Source organism: Meleagris gallopavo, chromosome 2 (assembly GCF_905368555.1).
Source record: "Meleagris gallopavo chromosome 2, MGAL_WU_HG_1.1, whole genome shotgun sequence".
Taxonomy (NCBI): Eukaryota; Metazoa; Chordata; class Aves; order Galliformes; family Phasianidae; genus Meleagris; species Meleagris gallopavo.
The window spans coordinates 21,615,464-21,634,220 of NC_139405.1; the positions used below are offsets into that span (position 1 = coordinate 21,615,464).

An 18,757-nucleotide genomic window follows, 5' to 3' on the forward strand; every position below is an offset into this window, starting at 1 on the left:
GAAATCAGAGAAAATATGGGGGAGCAGGGAACCTGGGGCTGAGCCAGCGTGGGCATTGCAGTACACCAGCTTTTGTTTCCAGCTGTGCCCAAAGGCATCTGGTGCTCATGGCCAGCATACAATAGCCTGGCAGGTTGACGGAGCAGCACAAAAGGCAGCACAAATGCTGAGCTGAAACCCATATTGACACCAGTGCTTTCCCAGGAGTGAGGCTGAGGATATAACAAATATGCCAGGGAATGCAGGCTTAATACAAATTCCCACAGGTTGCTCCTCTTTGGAGTACCATCGTTTCAGAAACTTTTAGTAACTGGTTGTTGGCATTGGAAAGTGGTGATCCTACTTTCCAAACTGTATGACGTAGGCTTTAAGATCTTACCGTGTAGTGACAAGGAGATTTTATATCCTGCATCTTTTCTCAAATGTTTTAATGAGGTCCCTGCAAGACCCATAAGGATACAGGCACATTCTGAAGCTCGTAAGAGTGGCCACTTCTTTCTCTAGGAGGTACAATGCTGTCATCCTGCCGGGGCTGGTGTGGGTTTCTGTCTGCCTCCAGAGAACCTTTTACTGTTGTGTCCTCCAGTCTCAAATCCCTGATGGTCCATGTCTTCTCCCTTCCCACTGATCTCTCCCGCAGGAGATGCATCTATTAAAGTTGATATTTCTTGCACAATGCATCCCATAAAAATTCAGTGGTATAATTAGGTTATATACTGTATCGATATTCATTTGAAGAAATGTAGCTTTCCAGGCCATTCTATTCTATGATAAGAATGTGGGACTCTAGAACCGAATATGGGCAAGGTCTTGGCCCTGTTGAATTTATTAGCAAAATTCCTCTTGTATTGAACAGATCCAGAAGAGAACAATTTGAAACCCACTGGGGTTAATGAAAAATTTGTCAGTTGCTGTCTGTTCTCCAAGAAACAGTGTAAGATGACATAATGCATGTTAGAGTAAGACAAAGGAAAAAAAACCTGCAAATACAGTGTGAAAGCAGCTGTCTTTTGTACTGGAGGAATTTTCCTCATACAAAGAAAATCACTGCTTAGAAAATTAGTACTGCAGGTAAGGATGATGTCATGGACTGTGTCAACTTTAATATCCTTTGGAGATTATTATATGTTAATAGTTTACATTAGGAACCAAGCAATCAGACAGAATGCAATTAAGCTCATAATCACAGATATTTTTGACATCTGTCTACTATTAGGTTCCATAGCTTTTTTTTTTTCTTTGCATCTCCCACCCTGCAGCCTAGAGCCTTCAATTAATTTACTGTGACCATCTGTGTTGTAATTTTTGCTGCTCAGCTTGCCTTTCTACATCTGTTTTTCAGCTGAATATTTCATGACACTTCATCATTTTCACTCATTGTGCTAAAAACATGGAACTAATATTTGCTCAGTTAAGTTGCTCGGTTAAGATAATCAGCAATTAAGCAGCCCACCGCACTGCAGTCAAACACTCTTTGTAAAGGTGAACAGAAAGGCAAGAAGGAGATAACATTTAAAAACTCCTTATCAGATTGTCTGGTGCTGCTGAGCTGCAATGCAGAGTACAACCATTGGTGGTTCCACCAGCTACTTAGGGTGCATGCTTATGTGATGTCCAAGAGAGAAGGAGTTATGTTGCGGCTGGAAGGCTACTGTGCTGCTGTCCCCAGGTGTGCGTATTGTCAAGGGCCTGAGTCCTCCAAGTGTTCAGGGTGCTTGGAAGCACAGGAGGCTCAGAGTGCATCCAGCCTCTCTTCACAACTACATTCTGTCAGTAGCAACAAGCAGACAGTGCTGCTGCAGCGAGTGGACAATGGATGCAGCAATGAAGGATTTGTAGGCTTTTACCACCTGCTCCCATTGAGGTGAGGGGTGCCGTGCTACCAGCAGGTAATTCCCTCCACCTCCCTCACTCCACAAAGCAGAGATTTTTTTATTGCTTTGCCTTTGAAATGTTTTGGTTCAGGGCTCGCTGTCTACAATACATATTTGCCCAGGATGTACATCTTTGATGTGAATTCACAGCTTCTGCCTACATTTTCTTCCCTTAAATTTCTTCCTATATTCTAATACACACTGTAAATGATATCTTACCATTCCTGGCACTGCAGCAGCCCATGTTTCTGTTTTCTGTGGCTTCAGGATCTCTAGATTTTAGTCATTTTCTCCTGAAAGAGGGAGGGGAAGCAAAAAAACGTCATCAGAGCCTCCTCAGACACAATGCCAAGCTTGTCACAGGAGCTCACCTGAGCTGACAGGAGAAAGGCTGCTCACACAGAGCTATCCTTGCAAGAACATTATGGTATGATTATCTGAAGACAAAGGTCTTCAAGTGATGCAGTCCCTTGTGAAGTACAGCTCTTGCTGCAATAGACCTATCTAACAGATTGTCATGAGAAACACCGGTGTGCTCTCTTCTTCCTCCAGCTGTGCACTGAAACATCATATCTGAGCACCTTCCTCTACTCACCCAGTTACCATTATTTGGGTTGCTTTCTGCCCCTGCCATCAGCAGATGAGGTATCTGACCCAAGCCATTCAGCCTTGGTGTTCATGGCCTCATGCCCACAGCCAGTAATGCAACGCAGAAGGAAGAGAGGGCAGCCCTACAGTGGGGGGGCACAGAAAGAGGGACGTGCTGGAAGAAGCACGGCAGCCTCGCCAACTTTTCTCAAATGAGCCTCGGTGCCAAAAAGGCTGGGGACTGCTGCTGATGGCTGAATGGACTTTTTCTTTTTTGCTCATAGTGCATTTGCGTGTGGGTGGGCTGGCTGGATTTGAAGTAAACAGCAGGAAGAAGATCTTCCCAGTGAATGAAAAGCTGCCTTGCTGAGGGAAAATAACTATGACAGAAATATGACAAATAGCTCTGTAAGTGGCACTTTTCTAAGGAACATTTTAAGCCTTTGGGAAAGGCAATGTTCCCTCTGTGAGCCCCATTATATTCAATGACACACTTCAATTACCCTAGCCAAAAGCCAACAGGGCCAGTAACACATTATACTTGCTCTCTGACAGTGATTAAGTGAGATTATTTGCTCATGGTCAAACCTATGCAAAAGATAGTGACATTCTAATTGCTGCTGATCGGAGAAGTCCATCTTGAGTGCCAGAGCCAGAGATCTGTGACTTTGACACTGAAACATGAAGGTTCTGCATTTAGCATCACAGGGGCTGAAGCTGCAGTGCCAGTGATGTGCTCAGGTGAGTCGGGGCACTGAGCAATGGCAAGAAGCAGCAATGCCAAATGGACTGTACTACAAATTGCCGTATGGTAAAATTTCATTGTCACAATGTGTCGTGGAAAACAGTGCTGAATACAGCTCTACTCCATCTTTATTAGCAGAGAATTGCTAAGCAACTGATGGTTTGACTGATGACCGGTCAGCTCATGTCATATCGGTGCAGCAGTGCAGGAGTTCTTGCTTTTAACTGCTATATAAGAGAGAGAGGAGATGAGTGCTCTCTTCCTCCAAAGAAATGCTCCTGAGTGTACTTCCCAACCACCTGTGTATGCGATTTGTGACAGGAATTCCCCAGAAATTCACTGAGTTGAAAACTTACCAGGAGCCTGAGTATTGCAAAGATGGCCTTTGTTCTGAATTAATTGGAGATGGTGACTTTTGACCTAGGTTTTAATGGATGAGAGTAGGAAGCTCTGGAGCCGCGTAAGATGACTTTAATTAAAACTCAATGATCCTGGAGCATACAGAGGGTGTCATACATCTCTGCCTGCTGGGCAGCTGCTGGCTGCAGTTGGAGCTGGGGACAGACACATAATCCTCCACAAATAATTAGAGCAGAAAACACTTCTAATCTCCGTTAATCTGGTTGTGTTATTAGATCTAATAATAAACCGGACACGAAAAACCCTCCTCATCCATTTTAATTCGGACTGCGGCGGACATCTCTTAACCCGTAACTGTTCAGCTGGTCTGTTCGGAACCGGGGTTTCCCCCTTCCCTCCGCTTCGATTCCGTTTCCCCACGTCTCCCAGCCCGGCTCCCGGCCCCTCGTCCTGCTCGGTCCCTCCACGGCTCGGACTGCCCCGTGACCGCTGTAGCTACAGCCGAGCGCCCTGGCCACGAGTGCCGAGATTCGAGCGCCGTTGTTTCTCACACACGTTTAAGCAGACACGCGGGTCCCTCCAGACTCCCTACCGCCCCGGGGCCGCAGCGCGCCGCCTCAGGGCCGGGCCGCTTAGCGCAGTCGCTATGGCAACGGCGGCCGCCGGCGGGCGCGTCTCCGCCCGCCTCGAGGCGCCGGCTGCGGGCGGCTAGCGGGGTTCCGTGCGACTTCGGCGGAGGACGGGCGCGGTAAGGAGGCGGCGGGCGGGCTGGCGGAGCCGCGGGCGGCCGTGAGGCGATGCGGGGCGCGAGCCGCTTGCGGCGAGTTGGGAAAGTGGGAACGGCGTGCCTCGCGCCGGCTTTCTTCCTCGGTTCTTCGAAGCGCGGGCTCGGCTGCGCGGTAGAAAGTTGCGAGGAGCCGGAGGGGCTTTCGAACAGCCGAGAGGCGCCGGCCGGGCGGCAAGGAGCGCGTCCCTCGGGAGGACGCGGCCCCGGAGCAGCGCTGCGAGCGAGCACAGCCGCCGGCCGTCGTCACGCGGCTAATCCGCACCCGGTGTTAAGTTTGCCGTGCCAGAGCGGAGGGCCTCGCTACGTGCCGCACCGTCCTCTGGGCTCCGCCGTGGGTCCGTTCGTCCGTTCGCACGATTGGCGGAGCCGAAGGTGAGCCGGGCCCGGACTTGCCGTCAGCCGACACAGACCTGTGCTGCTGGTGACTTCTGGAGAAAGGCTGAAGTTTTCGGACTGTAAGCTTAGAGTTCATCGTTTGCGTTTTTGATCTTGTGTGTGTGTTTTAAGTGATCTCTATCGCAAGGACCGAACTTGGACGCAGGTTTTCGCGTTCCTCTGACCAGGGAGAACTCCCCTGTAGGTTGAATGTGGTGCGCTGAGGCAGAGTGAGACTAAGAGGCTGTCCTTTAGATATTCTTTCTGATGGATGCTGTAACCCAGGCTCGGTACTGAATAAGAACGTTACAGTGTCTCTAAAAAGGTGCTCTGACCTTATGATGCAGTGAGTTACTCTTGCTTTCACAGTGTGCTGTCTGAATGGAGAACATGCATCTTGCCCACCTGTTTTCACAGCGCTTAGTCCGGTCTGTGGCACAATATATGAATTAAAAGAAAAGCACTCAGTGGATGTGCCAACAAGTACAATATGCTTTTGGGTCTGAGCTTCGAGCTCTCCTTTTGTGTAATTCTATAGCTATGTGTGTCTGCAGTGAATAATGCTTGAGAACTCCACAGCTTGTGACACAACTGTCTGTTTAGAATCACGGAATGGTTTGGATTGGAAAAGACCTCAAGGATCATCATGTTCTAAGCCCTGCAGGATGGGTTGCCAACAACTAGAACAAGGACCAGCTCAGGCTGCTCAGGGCCCCATTCAACTGGCCCTGAACACCTTTAGGACCAGGACCTCCACAACTTGTCCGGGCAGCTTTGCCAGTGCCTCACCACTCTCCCTGTGAAAAATTTCCCCATCATCTAATCTAAATCTCTCCTCCTTTAGCTTAAAACCATTCCCCCTTGTTAAATAACGTTGTTTAGTTACAGTAAAAGTAGAATAGAGAATGACGTTCTGAGGATCTCGGAGTTGTAATTTTGAAAACTTCTGGTGTCAGAACAGTGCGTCTGATGCCTGTTGCTGCTTTATTACAGCATTTTGTGGTTGATGTAATATTAATGACAGGAAAGCTATGTGCCTGCTTTACTTTCTGAACTCTCACTTACATGCCTCATGAAGAGTACTTCATGTACCTCTGCTTTCACTGGAAACCTGACTTTGTACTCTACAGAGATCAAAGTAAGATACGGAATTGAAGGAGTGTTTGATCTATCACAGCAGGATAGCTGTATCTCAGAAAAAAATATGGGAGTTCTAATAACAGGTTGGGCAAACAGAGCAAATCAGTGTGTGTTTTAAGTTCCTAGGTTTAAGTAACAGTTTGGGATAAGTTGTAAGTGGCAGTGTTATTGTGATTAGTATTAGAAAGCATTGTTTAAAGCATGAGTGGGAATTTGGCATGAACATAGCCCTGGTTTATAGCAGATGGGACTCATTTGCTCTGATAAGAAGTCAAACTGTAAAATGCTACTATGCTTTGTAAGCAGATTTGAGTTACACCCACCCTTTTTCTCCTGCAGATAACAGGAAGATTATCTTCTGTAGAGTCTCTGCCATTAGTGGAGCTTTAGGCTATGGGGCTGTTCCTTTGCTTTTTCTTTAAGATCTTTAGACTGGATTTTCATCTGAAGTTAATGAACACAGCTCTTTTATTTCAGGGAAGTAAATCTGTTTTACATTAGTTCAGCTTTACCAAAGATTATAAAGCTGTACAAGGTTAGATCAGCTACCATTTCTGTGCATGTTTTCACTAGTGATTGAAAAACACCTTTCTTATTCATACCTGAGCTTGGAGCCCAGTTGATGCTGTATTCTTATTTCTTCACACCTCTTGCTATCAAGGTGCAGACATAAAATGCACCAGATACTTGCTTTCTAGAAGACCAAAGCTTTAAAAATGGATTAAAAACTACATGCAGGGCAGGTGAAAGCAGTGTTTTTAATGTGCTCTCAATTGTAATGAATTTCATTTAAAAAAGGTGTTGGTTTTTTTTCCTTTTGAAAGCTACTAACTCTAGATAATGCAACATAACCATGTGTACCATAACTATTGGAGTGTTTTCAGAAGGCCAATCAAGCTTTCTTCTCATACAGAATTTAGCCTGCATGCAGAATGGCAGCATGTTTTTTGCATACTTTGAGGAGTGCTTGTCATTCAGAAGCAGACTAGGGCAGCAGCAGAACTGCCAGCCTGCAGCAGGCAGATTAGGCTCACAGGCATCACTGGGCATTGCAGAAGTGCCTGCTGGGTGCCAGAGTACCCTGCTCCAGTCAGCTCACTGTCACACTGCTGTGACACTCTTCTTGTCCTTAAACACCTGCAGCCACGAAGGTTTAATAAGAAATATTCTTTAATTTCAAGTCTTGACTTGATCCAGTTATTCAGAATGCCCTGCCACTCGAAACAGGGACACGTCTTTGGGAATATTTTAACCACTGTGAAAATTCTTTGTCTACGAATATCTCGTGTCTGTCAAAATTTAGGGCAGGTGTGCTCATAAAGCAAAGCACACGTTCTCTTGCCGTGATCTGTATGCGAGCCCCCAGGTGTCCCCAAGAGTTCATTCTCTTTATTCTGCAGGTCAGAATGAGGAATGATATTGCATTACGATCATGATATTTGCATTGCTGATAAGTTTCTTGATTGAAAAGCTCTACGTACTGCTTTTTCAGCATTAATTGCCTCATAGCAACTTTGGCAGATAGATGTGGGTTCTCAGTCTCAGCTTATAATAATTTCCACTGAGATTCCAATCGCACAACAAGTAGCTGTAAACACATACCCTCCCTTGTCACTAAACAATAAGAGAGATTCAGCCAGATAGGAAGTAGTTCTTTGGGCCTTGCTAAAGTGAAGTCCCTATGTGTAGAGAATACTGATAAGTAACTCTCCATAAAAGTGATGGAGAAGAGAGGGTGGGGTTTCTTGTCAAAGTTATGGCTATATTAATAAAACTGGGAAAGTGTTGGCAGCAGTTTCTTAATTAGAACTTGCTGAGATTCTTTGTTTAGAGCAAAATTGAATTGTCATTTTCACAGGAGAAATAGTGTGGAGTTCATCTATAGCACTCAGCCTGCTAATGGTATCTCCTGCAGGTACCAGTAGCTGTATAGCCATGACCGTAGATCCTGCCTGGGTGTAGCAGTTGAGAGAGACAGTCATCCAGAGCACACTGAGCTTCTGACTTCTCTGGATAACGTAATTAAATCTTTACCAAAGAAGCAAATGAAAACTAATTATTGTAATATGCTCAACAGTGTCACATCTCCTGTTTTCCCTGTGGCTGCATTTCTCTTAAGAAGTATGATTATGAACACAGTTTGGAGATGGAGCTTGTCACTCTTCTTTTAGAGATCATTTTTCATGCTTGTTCCTGTCTGATCTGGAACGTGTAGAGCAAGACTGAGTTGGTATCTTGCATGAACAAATCCTGTCTCTGTTCTCTGACTCCTGCAGCAAGGAGCCACCACCCATGGGATGGGGGGAAGGCATTTCCCAGCTCCTAAGCCCAGTCTGTCAGTATACTTTGCCTGGGTGACAGCGGATTTCCTGGGACTATCTATAGCCAGCTGAGTGACAACATTTCCATTGACGTCATTCAACTGTGGATTAGGCTCCTGCTCATCCAGCCCCTCATGTTTTCTCCCTCTGCTCTGACACAGCTGTCATACCCCCATGATTACTGGGAGTCACTAGGTGTTCTTGGTAGTACTCCTGCACTGACAGGCTGAAAAGGAGAGTTATCAAACTGTAAACATACCTGTATAGAAAGCAAAGTTCCTTTTGCTTTCCTGTCTGAGAGGGGTTTGGAAGCTGAGAACCAAGAGAAGATTCAATGAAAGTGAAATACACTTCTGAATAAAAAAAATTTCCTACAAGGCAAACAGGTCCTGCTGATTGACTCATGGCTTACCAGAAAGCAGCCTGGTGTAACAGGTCTTAGCAGGTGGTGATCTCACCTGCAAGAGCCTGAAGAAGGCTGATAGCTGCCAGGTTATATTAACAGCCTCCATCTGGCAAAAGAGTAGCCAGAGATCAAACATATTCTCTTTCACGCTAAAAGAGCTAGGAGAATCTGAAATCCTGTTATAGGGAGGTGAGAAACCAAAGAAAGAATGAGGACTTCAATACTTCTGCTGATTCTTTGATATGTTCTCTGTAGCAAGAAGAGAAAATTGCATGGGGAAATATGGGATAAGGTAGAGAGATGGGGAGAACTGTAAACTGTAAAAGGAGAGGTATGCAGGAATTGCTGCCTATGTGGAGAACAAAAATGAGATTTGGGGAGGTAGAGAACTTCTTCAAAGAAAGCCCCAGAAAGTTTCAAAGGTTTACCTAAAAGAAGTCTCAGAAGTACTTACTAACCATCGCTAAACATTGAAGAAAACCATCAGAGGCTTTGTTAAAGAAAGGGAAGTATTCCAGACTTTGGTGTAACTTACGGAGAACTTATGCTTAAAATCCTGTGAGTTGATTGGGCTGAATTGTAATTGACAGCATGAGGGAAGGTTTGGTTTGCAGTGGAGTCAGTGAAGCAAAAGCTTAGATACATGTAACTGCTTTTGGAGTGGAGCTTTTATAAACTACCCTGAAATTCTGCTTGAATAACACCTGAGTAGTTCATCAGGTTCCAGGACAGCCTTTTAGAAGGAAGCAGAAAACTGACTGTGCAGCAGGAAGTTCTGTATTTAGATGGAGCAGTTCCCCTTTCTTTCTTTTAATAATTCTAACATGAACGCTTGCAAAGTGTAAACTTGTCCTTTTTCCCAGTAAGGACAGGCTGAAACTTTTGCCATGCTCTAGTTTTCTACATCCTGCCAATGGTCTTTTAAGTCTTTCTAATGGGAAAGCCATATTGAGTCATTTAATGATTAGCCTGCATGTGAACTTTAAATTGAAAACAGCAGCTACAATTAAGGGAGCCCATGCTGCCTGCTGCAGGCTGTAAAGACCAGTAGTGGAAAGTGTGGAGGCTTGTCAAGCCTGCTAAATAGAGATGGCCAGTTTCCAACTCTCAAAAGGAGGAGGTGATGGATGAGAGATGGGGAAGGAAACAATCTCAGACAAACAAGGCCTCTTTAGGAACAGCCAGCACAAGCTGCCACTGTGTACAAAATGCTTGCAAACGATTTTCCTTTGTTGGAGAACTGGCCATTTCAGTTAACGGTGAGATGCTTTCCTTACTTTATATTGATCTTATGTGTAAGTAAATTTTTCAAATAACATGTGAGAGATGAATGTAAGACCCATTCAGACCAGAGCTGCTTGACACATGGTCAGAGCCAACACTGTCTCGGTCCACTGCCAGAGCAGAGGGAAAGCACGTTCTTGCATCCCTCCGAAGATGTGAGGAAGGCTGAGACTGCAGGTCATTGCCTGGAGAGGTATTCCAGATGGCACCTTACTGGAAGGTTGGTTCTTACATACTGGAGTGCTCACAGCCTTGGGGTGATTGCTGACCAAATGCTGCCCTTGTGGTGTAAGAGATGGAGATAGCTGGGTTGTGGGACTTTCAACAGTTTGTCAGAGGTCAGAGTGAGGGTGACAGTGTCACTTCTTCTCTCTGGCTTACAAATAGTATCCGTGCTTCTGTACCACTTCTGTTCTTTTTCAAAAGCAAATCTGTCTGTGATCAGTGCTTTATGAAAGCTATGGGATACTGCAAAGGTAGGGTTCAGCAGGCTTTACTCAGATAAAATATGCAAGCTACTTTTCTAACTGATTGCCCTCTACAATACTAGGCAAGGCAAAACAGGTCTCAAGCATGGCTACTTTGTTTGAGGGAGACCTATGAGGTGAAACAGAGATAAAGGCAGTAAGAATGCTCCAGCACCATGTGAAAGCCAGGTAACATAGAACCAATGGTGTAGGCTTTCTCTCATCAAGTGCATGTGCAAGAGAAAATAATAATGGTATGTTAAGTGGTTAGATACCTGTAAAAGCTGATGATAAATGGCAGTTGTCACACAAGCTGAAAAACAAACCTGAGATTTTACAATCTGTTATAACAACTTGTAGTCTGTTCTGCTGCTCTCTTTTGCTAGCAGAGAGCACACTTTTGTGACGTAGGGGATGATAAAACCAATGAAAAGGCTTTAAGGATCTTCACCCTTAATAATTTGTACTGGTGAATAGAGGTGACCACATAGCAAGATCCAGGTACGTGTTAGGGTGATGAGATTATGAAGCTGAAACTGTCAGCGCACCAGTTCCAGACTGAGTTCACTCATGTGTCTTGGGCAAGTAAGCAGCAGCAGTGCTGATGTGAGAGCAGGAGCAGATTGCTGGCTGGAGTCACTGGTGCAGAAAGCAAAGGAAGGGACCTCTTGCTCCTCCTCTAGGGCACAGAAATTAGATAGGAGCAGGAGCACTTCCAGCAAGTGCCAACTAGGAGTGGTATCGTGAAGATAATCACAGCTGCTACTCCAGAGTGAAAAACAGTCACTATAGTGATCTCTCATGTGTAAGCATTGCAAATTAGTACAGACACTCATGTTTACACAGTCTCAGAGGAATATGTGCAGCCTTACACATCTAGGTAGACAGATCTGTGCCCTGTGGAGGCTTTTAGCCCTTATATGTCTTCTTTCTGAAGAAGCCTGCAGCAGGCAGTGAGAGGAAAGATACTGGACTAGAGAAACTTGTCCTTTGTTGCATTTTGTGATTTTAATGAACCCTACGCATCAGTCTCTGAGATCACTTCAAACTCAGGACACAGTACACACTGTCCAGGTTTTTGGAGCCTTGTTCTTTAATGGTGTGACCTATGCACATTCTTGAAAGAGAACAAGGCTACATCATAGCAAGCAATAAAGCTGTGGAAGCAGCTCAAGCGGCCTTCACATCCAGTGCAGAAGATGATGGCTTTTTGGCACTGAAGGCAGAATCCTGTTGAGCATTGCTCTTCTAGGAAGTCTGAGAACTTGTGTCTCAGTTGTAATGAGAATGCAGGGTAGTCACAAGCTTCTGGTGATTTGCACTGACTGAAAGCCCCGGTGTGGCAGCTTAAAAGCTTATTTTTCTCTTTTATGTCTGTCTTCATGTCTGTTTCTCTTATCAGAAATTTTCTCAGGCCCTGCAGAATCAGACTCTTATGTTAACAGCTGACACTCTGTCCTGATTGAGTTGCAGCCAGGAGGGCCTTTCGGTAATCCAGCTGCAAGCATGATTTGTGCCACTCCTCCCCCTTGTAGGCTAGTAGAAGGGAGCAGCAAGGCAAGTATGCTGTGAGAAGAAACAGATGCTGTTTTACTCCTGTTCAGGTCTCTGGTGACTGCTTTGAACTCCATTTTGTTTAAATACAAATACAATTGTTAATAACTTCATTCCATGCATTATCCTCAGAAAGTGACTACACAAAAGGGAGTTAATTCCATCTTTCACTGAGCTGATTAGTGCAGCTTGTTTTGCATTCTAAGCGCTGTGTAACTCCCCAGCAGCAGAAACCTCTCACTTAGAAGTAATACCGGTTTAAACCTTGATATGCTGCCACTTTGCTCTCAGCCCAACCTCAGCTTCTTTGCTACTGGTGGTGTGTGCCTAAGGTGCGCTATTCTGGTGTAACTGGTAGTTGGACTTCTGCTCGGAGATGATGGTATAGCCTCTCCCATTGCATACAGTGACTCCTTCCTAAATAACATTTAAAGCTCTGTCTGGCCTTGTGATGAATGCAACTGTTGCTTTTGCCAGCAAGAAGTACAGATGAACTGTATCACTTCTGCTGTCTGCCTGTGTTACCTTTTCTCTGCTCCCGCTGAGGATCCCCTGTTGGCTAGCGTGTGGCTCCCACAATGCCTACACACACCTGACTCCTTGCGTTGAGTTTTTGTATGTAGGGTCCTGCTCTCCCATGAGGGTTTATAGAGGCAAGGCCTAGTCCCTGTTCTTCTGTGGACAGGAGAATTCTTCCCCTGCCTATCTCAGTGGGAGCAAGATATTCCATAACTTGATTTCAGATGCAGAAATCGTGCCTGTAATTTTAGTTATGTGGTGACTGGCGGTTCAGTGCATCTCTACCCAAGCTGGCTGCTAAAGGTTTCTCAAGGTGCTCAGCAATGAGTAGTTCCTCTAAGTGGCTAATCCAGTAGCACTTGTAAGTGAACAACGGATTTGAGGGATGTGTGGGGGAGAAAGTTCTTGTTTGAGCTGTGTTGATGATGGCGCTGTTCTTTTTCTCTCCTTCCCTACCCCCAATTTGCTCCCAGTGAAGACACGCAGGGCACTATGTCACTGGCATCCTGGTTCAGGTGGAATGAGCCCCCAAATCGGATTTCCCAGAGGAACCCCACAGAGATGGTGGTTGAGACGCTAATGATGGAGCTGAGCTGGCAGATCAAGCAGGCAGAGAAGCAGCAGCGGGAGCGGGAGAATGAGTATCGCAAGATCAAGACTGGGGTGGACTACGGCTGGCTGGTCAGCTACCCAAAGCAGAGCTATGATATCAGCCCAGGAGAAAGGCTGCAGCTGGAGGATATGTGTACCAAAATACATCCCTCCTACTGTGGACCTGTCATACTCAGGTACAGTAAAAGATCTGATGATCCAGACCTTCCCTTTCCCTCTCTCCTCTTAATGGTGCGTGAGGGGGAGCAAGAGTTGTTAGGACCAACAGAACCAAGACTTGGGCATCCTGTATTGAGGGTTTTGTTGTGTCAATGTCTTTGTAGGAGAAGAAAGGCTGAATGTTGAAAGTCAGTTTAATGTGGTATCATTTTCTCTGGAAAGCTACTAAATGCCATTTCTATCTGAGTGGCTTGAGTACTTTATGCTCCTTACCAGCCAGATAAACTTTATCTTGCCTGATTTTGCTGCAGTTTCTGTATTTCATGGCTTTTGCTTCAGTCTTTAGAACCTTTGAATAAGCAAGGTTTAAAGGGATTACTGGAAGTGTGTGCCTCTCTTTGAACTGGCCAACTTCACAGCCAGGTCAGGTTGCTGAGGCCTTATCCTATCCATTGTTGAGTATCTCCAAGGGTGGAGATTCATTAGCCACTTTACAACATGCTTTAGTATTTATCCACTCTAATTTGAGGCTTCCTTCCTTGATTTAAACTGTGCAGAAGATTTACCAAGGCACCTGTCCCAACAGTGTCCAGACTAGCCAAAAGATGCTATTGTATTTTTCAGTCTGAGTCATGTGTTCCCAGAAAAAGGAAGGAGAGCATGCTTGTTCCCTCATATACGTGCAGGTAGAGCAAGCATTCAGCTTGAACAGCTAGGTAGTGCTTCTGCCTTCTGTGATGTAGCCTCTTGCACTTGCACGAGCCTTCCAAGAAATCCTAGACACTGGATTGCTCATTGCTGGCTGAGCAACCTTTTGTGAGGTTGACTTTGAACTAGAACTAACCTACCTAACTGTAGTGGTATCCAAACTGGAAAGGGGTGACTTTTTCTTTCCCTTTTGAGAGGTCCAGTCTAAGTTAAGCCCTTTCACTTAGCACGGTGCAAGTGAGGAGCAATGACTCTGAAGTCCCACGGGGTCAAAGTAAAGTTGTGAGTTATAATCCACCTCCCCATCTCACCATGTTTTTCACTTGGGTTTAGAAGCACAGTCCTGGTAGGCCACTTACACTGGAGTGCTGAGCACTCTGTAAGTTTCTCACTGCATATGCCTTCACCTGTCTTCCCTTGAATCTACAGCTCTGGCACTGCAGCTGTAAGAGGCCTGGAAATCACTGGCCCTCTGACTTACAGCTCCCCTTGCCCAGGGCTGAACCTTGAAAACAAGTGGGTACAAGGCTTTGACTATTGCAAAGACTGCTGTGGTGGCAGAACCAGAGATTTGGGGTCGCTCAGTAGCAGTGAAAACTTGCTGGCAACAGACTTGCCTTTGCCTTGTATATTGGCAAGTTTGCCAAGTTATACTTGCCTTGTATAACTTTAAGCTATGCTGTAAACATTGCTGTAAATTCCTCGGGGTTCTGAGTAATTTTCAACATCCCCTGGGCCACTGAGCAAGGTCTGTCTGGCAAACAGGAATTTCCATAAGAGCCATTGGATTTGGGAGGCCTCAAGGTTCACAAATTCAGAAGAATATTAAGCTGTGACATACACCATTTGCTTATCATTTATTTTTATTTTTAACTGAGACAGATGATGCAAGATGCTTTGTGTGTGGTTTTTTTCCCCTTGATTTCAGTGTAACTTGTAGAAGGTTTTCAATCTCATTCAGTATTTAGCATGCCTTTAACTGGAGGTAAACATATTCAACAGTGTTGTCAAATTGTAGGTGTGCGTCATCAAAAAAATCACAAAACCATCCTCTTTTAAGTTACTCTGATAGACTGTAACAAACTGGATTATGGTATAATTCAAGAAGTGGTGTGTTTTGTTTGTTCCATGCTATGGAGTTTGTATGGGTAGCAAAGCCATGTGGAGGGAAAAAAAAAAAAGGTGGATTGTATGCCTTAATTGTTTCAAATCAGTGGTTGAGAAAGGAATGTCATGGCCATAAAAATGGCAGAACTGGACTGGGTCAAAGGTCTGTTTGATCTATATGTGATCTAATGGCAACTGTCTAAAGAAAACAAATGAGGCAAGCAGATACACCATGGACGGTATCTTGAGTATGGCTGCTGACTTACTGTGCCTTGTCACATGAAGATTTGTGGAGCCAGAAGTGGTGCTTCTGTCCATAACTGCCCTATGTGGCTTTTTCTTTAGTTTTTTTTTTTTTTCTTCCCTCCCCAGTTTTTTTATTTTGTTTTTGAATATGTAAACTCCTATCTGTGGTGGAATTCCACATCTGAATTATAACTTCGCTGTGGAAAACTGTATTTTGCTTGCCTTAAACTATCATGTTCAGGTTTTATTTGATAATTACTTCTTCCTGTGTTGGAAAAGTGAACAGTTGACTCTTCTTCTCTGCCTTCTGAGAGGCCAGAAAATGGAAGAGTGGGGCTTGCCATGCTAGGAGTTGAGAACGTGCAAGAGAGAGGAGCATGCAACCTAATTACAAGCCAGCTAAAGCTGGATTAATTCTCCTCTCAGAAAGTGAGAAAACTTTGAAATTATAAAAACTTGCCCCCAAAATATATGGGATAACTATCATGGCTAGAGCTTTGACTGAAATCTTCAAACTTCCAATTATGTATTTTAATCACTCTGCTTCTGATGTTTTTCCTGAAATACCTTGTGACTTCATAATATGTAGCAACTTGTAGAAAATCTTCCACCCCCCAAAAAAAGAAAAGTCTCCAAACTTGGATCTGGAAATGCAGACGCTGAGAGTGTACCTTGCAGAAGCCCTTGATTCTGTTCCCTTGATCTCTTCAGTTCTTTTTGATGGAGCTTCAAAGCAAGCATGCAAATATCTAAGTAACACAGGTAGTGTGAGTCTTGCACGAATGGTGAGTTTGTTTAGTTTGTGTCATGCAGGCTCTCCTTTGTGAGACTCGGGCTAAGAGTCAAAGCCACAACAAAATGCTTTTTGATGAGTTGTCAGAGATGTCCCTTTGTTCTTCAAAGGACTAACTGATTGTCCAAATTGTCTTTTTGTGCAGCTACAGTCACATCTACTGAGAGGCAGGGTTGTTATCTCTTTGGATGTGGAGGAGATTGGAAAGGAGCATTTCTTAAGATGGAAGGTTTTTTTCGGATTCAGTTCGTCTGTTCTGTAAAAGTGTATTTTAAGTCAGTAGAAGATTTTATTTCAGCCTCTTGACATTTTTAAAGATTCAAATATGCTTCAAATATCATCACTTCTTCCACAGCTGGGGACTCTGATTTACCTCATGCAAATAAAGCTCTGCATTCACATGTAAATTTAACTATAGATTACTGGGTTGGAGATGGCTCACACAGCTTAAACCACAAAGCCATCTGAAGGAAGTGACAGTGATTTTTGGTAAGGCCTTTCATACCTAGCTGACATGATTAAACAAAATGAGCAGAATGGTAGGTTTTCACCATCTCTACTCAGAGCTGTAGCTCTAATCAGAGCTGGTTAGTTTCATTTCCTTTGGTTTTAGGAAAAGTGAAACTCTCAGATTCTGTCCAGAGAGAAACAAAAAAAGTATAGTATAGAAAAGCAAAAAAAGTATAGTATAGAAAAGCAAAGCCTCATTTTGGTGATCTGAGATCGTTAATAGCATAGGCTTAGGACTGTAATTTTCTAAGGATTATCTATAGCAGAAGTTGACTTCAGAGTAAGCTTGAATGTAAGACAAATGACTACAATCAGAAATGTGTTTGTCTACAACTACGTTCTCGAGTTTGAGGTTGATATGACTCCAGAGTAGCAGTTAGTGTGACTGGCATAGTCCTTTGTGAGTCAAGCAACCTTCTCTATCAAAGCTGTTCAGAGTTTCATAGCATCACCAGAAATCTTGCCCAACATAAAGATTCAGGAGTCGGCAGCTGATTATTAGCACTAAGCACCCCATGTTTTCCGCCAATGACTAAATCTACTTAGAACTCCCAGTTTGGGCAGGCACTTGGGAACACACTTCACATATATAAGCATATTTAAGTCCACCAACCTCTACTGGATTTAAGAAGTCTTTAAAGTTCAGGCTTTATTTAGGAAACCTATTTAACTGAGCACCCACAGAGTAAGACAGGCAGGTGGCCAAGCGCAGCCAGTCTTAAAATCAAATGGTTCTATGGGGAAACTGAAGGGTCGCAACTGAAACAAATTTGTTGGGCTGTGATGAAAGCACAGCCTGGACTACTGAACACGCTTATCTCTACATGCACATAACATGCTCTTTAGGCTCCTGTGCTGGTTTGAGGTGGCTTCTGTTGATAGTCACGTCTTAAGGTGTTTACATTGAACTCCTGTAGTATATTACAGGTTAGCTAATAGTATTATCATCTGAACTCGTTTCACAAATAAATAGATAGGTATGCTTTTCGGATGAGTAAGGAAACCCTGTTGATGGATTTTTTAGATATCATTGCACAGTTGCTGGGTTTGAAACTATTTCATGCAGAAGTGTAAGGGCGTTAACCCGTGCTAGAAGATAGGTAAGCCTTGTGCAATTTTGTGTGCTTGGTTCTACTAAACAGCTTTGTGTAGAGTTTGGGTTAGGGTTTCCCAGTAATGGCACGCAGGATGTAAGCCCACATTCCTTGATTCCAGAGGTTTAACTGGCTTTTTATGTTGTGTGTTTTGTGCAGAGAACAGACTGTTGATCAGCCAGCACTGCAACTGGCTTTCACTGGTAGCTAGGGAGGATGGCTTCAGCTGTGTACAAGTGGCTGCAGTAAACATCACCTAGATTCCAATACATGGACTCACTTAGCTAGATCTTAGCCTGATAAACTGCTTATCCTTTCTTCTGGAAAATGCTTGTGGCACTCATGCCTTTTGAACTTTATACATCAACTCTCCCTTATACAAACATGCTGGTCCTGGAGTTAGGTGGGCATTAATAAAGGAACAGGGTTCATCTTACTGTGGAGGGAGAAAAAAGCTCTCCTTCCCCTCTCCATCTCAATGACAGTGGCTTTTCTTTGTCTTCTGGCAGACAGTCTTTGGGATTGTTTTCTGTTTGGTTTTTTAAACAACCTCAAAAACCTGAGGCAGCTCTAGGGTCTTCTGGGTGCACAACTGCCAATACAAAGAAAAGAGGGTGTACTGGTAGATAGATACAGTTTGACAGCATCGCTCTTTAAAATACGTATAAAGATAAAACAGAATGACTCATTCAGTTCACCTTTGCAATAAAAGACCTTTGAAGATGCTTTCCCTGGCATAATAATAATGTTGTGAAGACTGAGGTTTAGATGGACTCATCTGTCTAAACTTCTGACTGGGATAAAGGGAAGAGTGTATTGTGAGAACTGTATTTATGGATCTTTGATAATGCAACTAAGGTTCCTTCTCAGAAGGCAGAAAGGCGTGTAGTGACAGGACGAGGGGAAATGGCTTTAAGCTGGAAGAGGGAAGACTTAGACTAGGTATCAGAAATAAATTGCTTACTGTGAGGGTGGTGAGACACTGGAAGAGGATGCCCAGTGAGGCTGTGGATGCTGGATGCCCCCTCCCTGGAAGCAATCAAGGCCACGCTGGATAGGACTGTAAGCAACCTGGTCTTGAGGGAGGTGTCCCTGCCTATAGCAGGGG

The 18,757-nt window shown here is 44.3% G+C and overlaps 1 protein-coding gene across 8 annotated transcripts in view; it reads left to right on the forward strand.

Annotated features, from left to right (window-relative positions):
* The window catches only part of RD3 (RD3 regulator of GUCY2D), a 48,822-nt gene that overhangs the window by 24,286 nt on the left and 5,779 nt on the right, over window positions 1-18,757 (forward strand). For 6 of the 8 annotated variants that reach the window (XR_002111756.3, XM_010706727.4, XM_019612685.3 and 3 more), the window contains one exon: window positions 12,894-13,208. Coding sequence is in view for 7 of the 8 variants with exons in the window: in XM_019612685.3 (XP_019468230.2) it covers window positions 12,894-13,208 (315 nt within the window). In the remaining variant the exon portion in view is untranslated. Of the gene's footprint in view, window positions 1-4,166; window positions 4,316-4,627; window positions 4,810-12,893; window positions 13,209-18,757 lie in introns of those variants that run through there. The other 2 variants (XM_085219305.1, XM_085219306.1) reach the window with 2 other exon arrangements.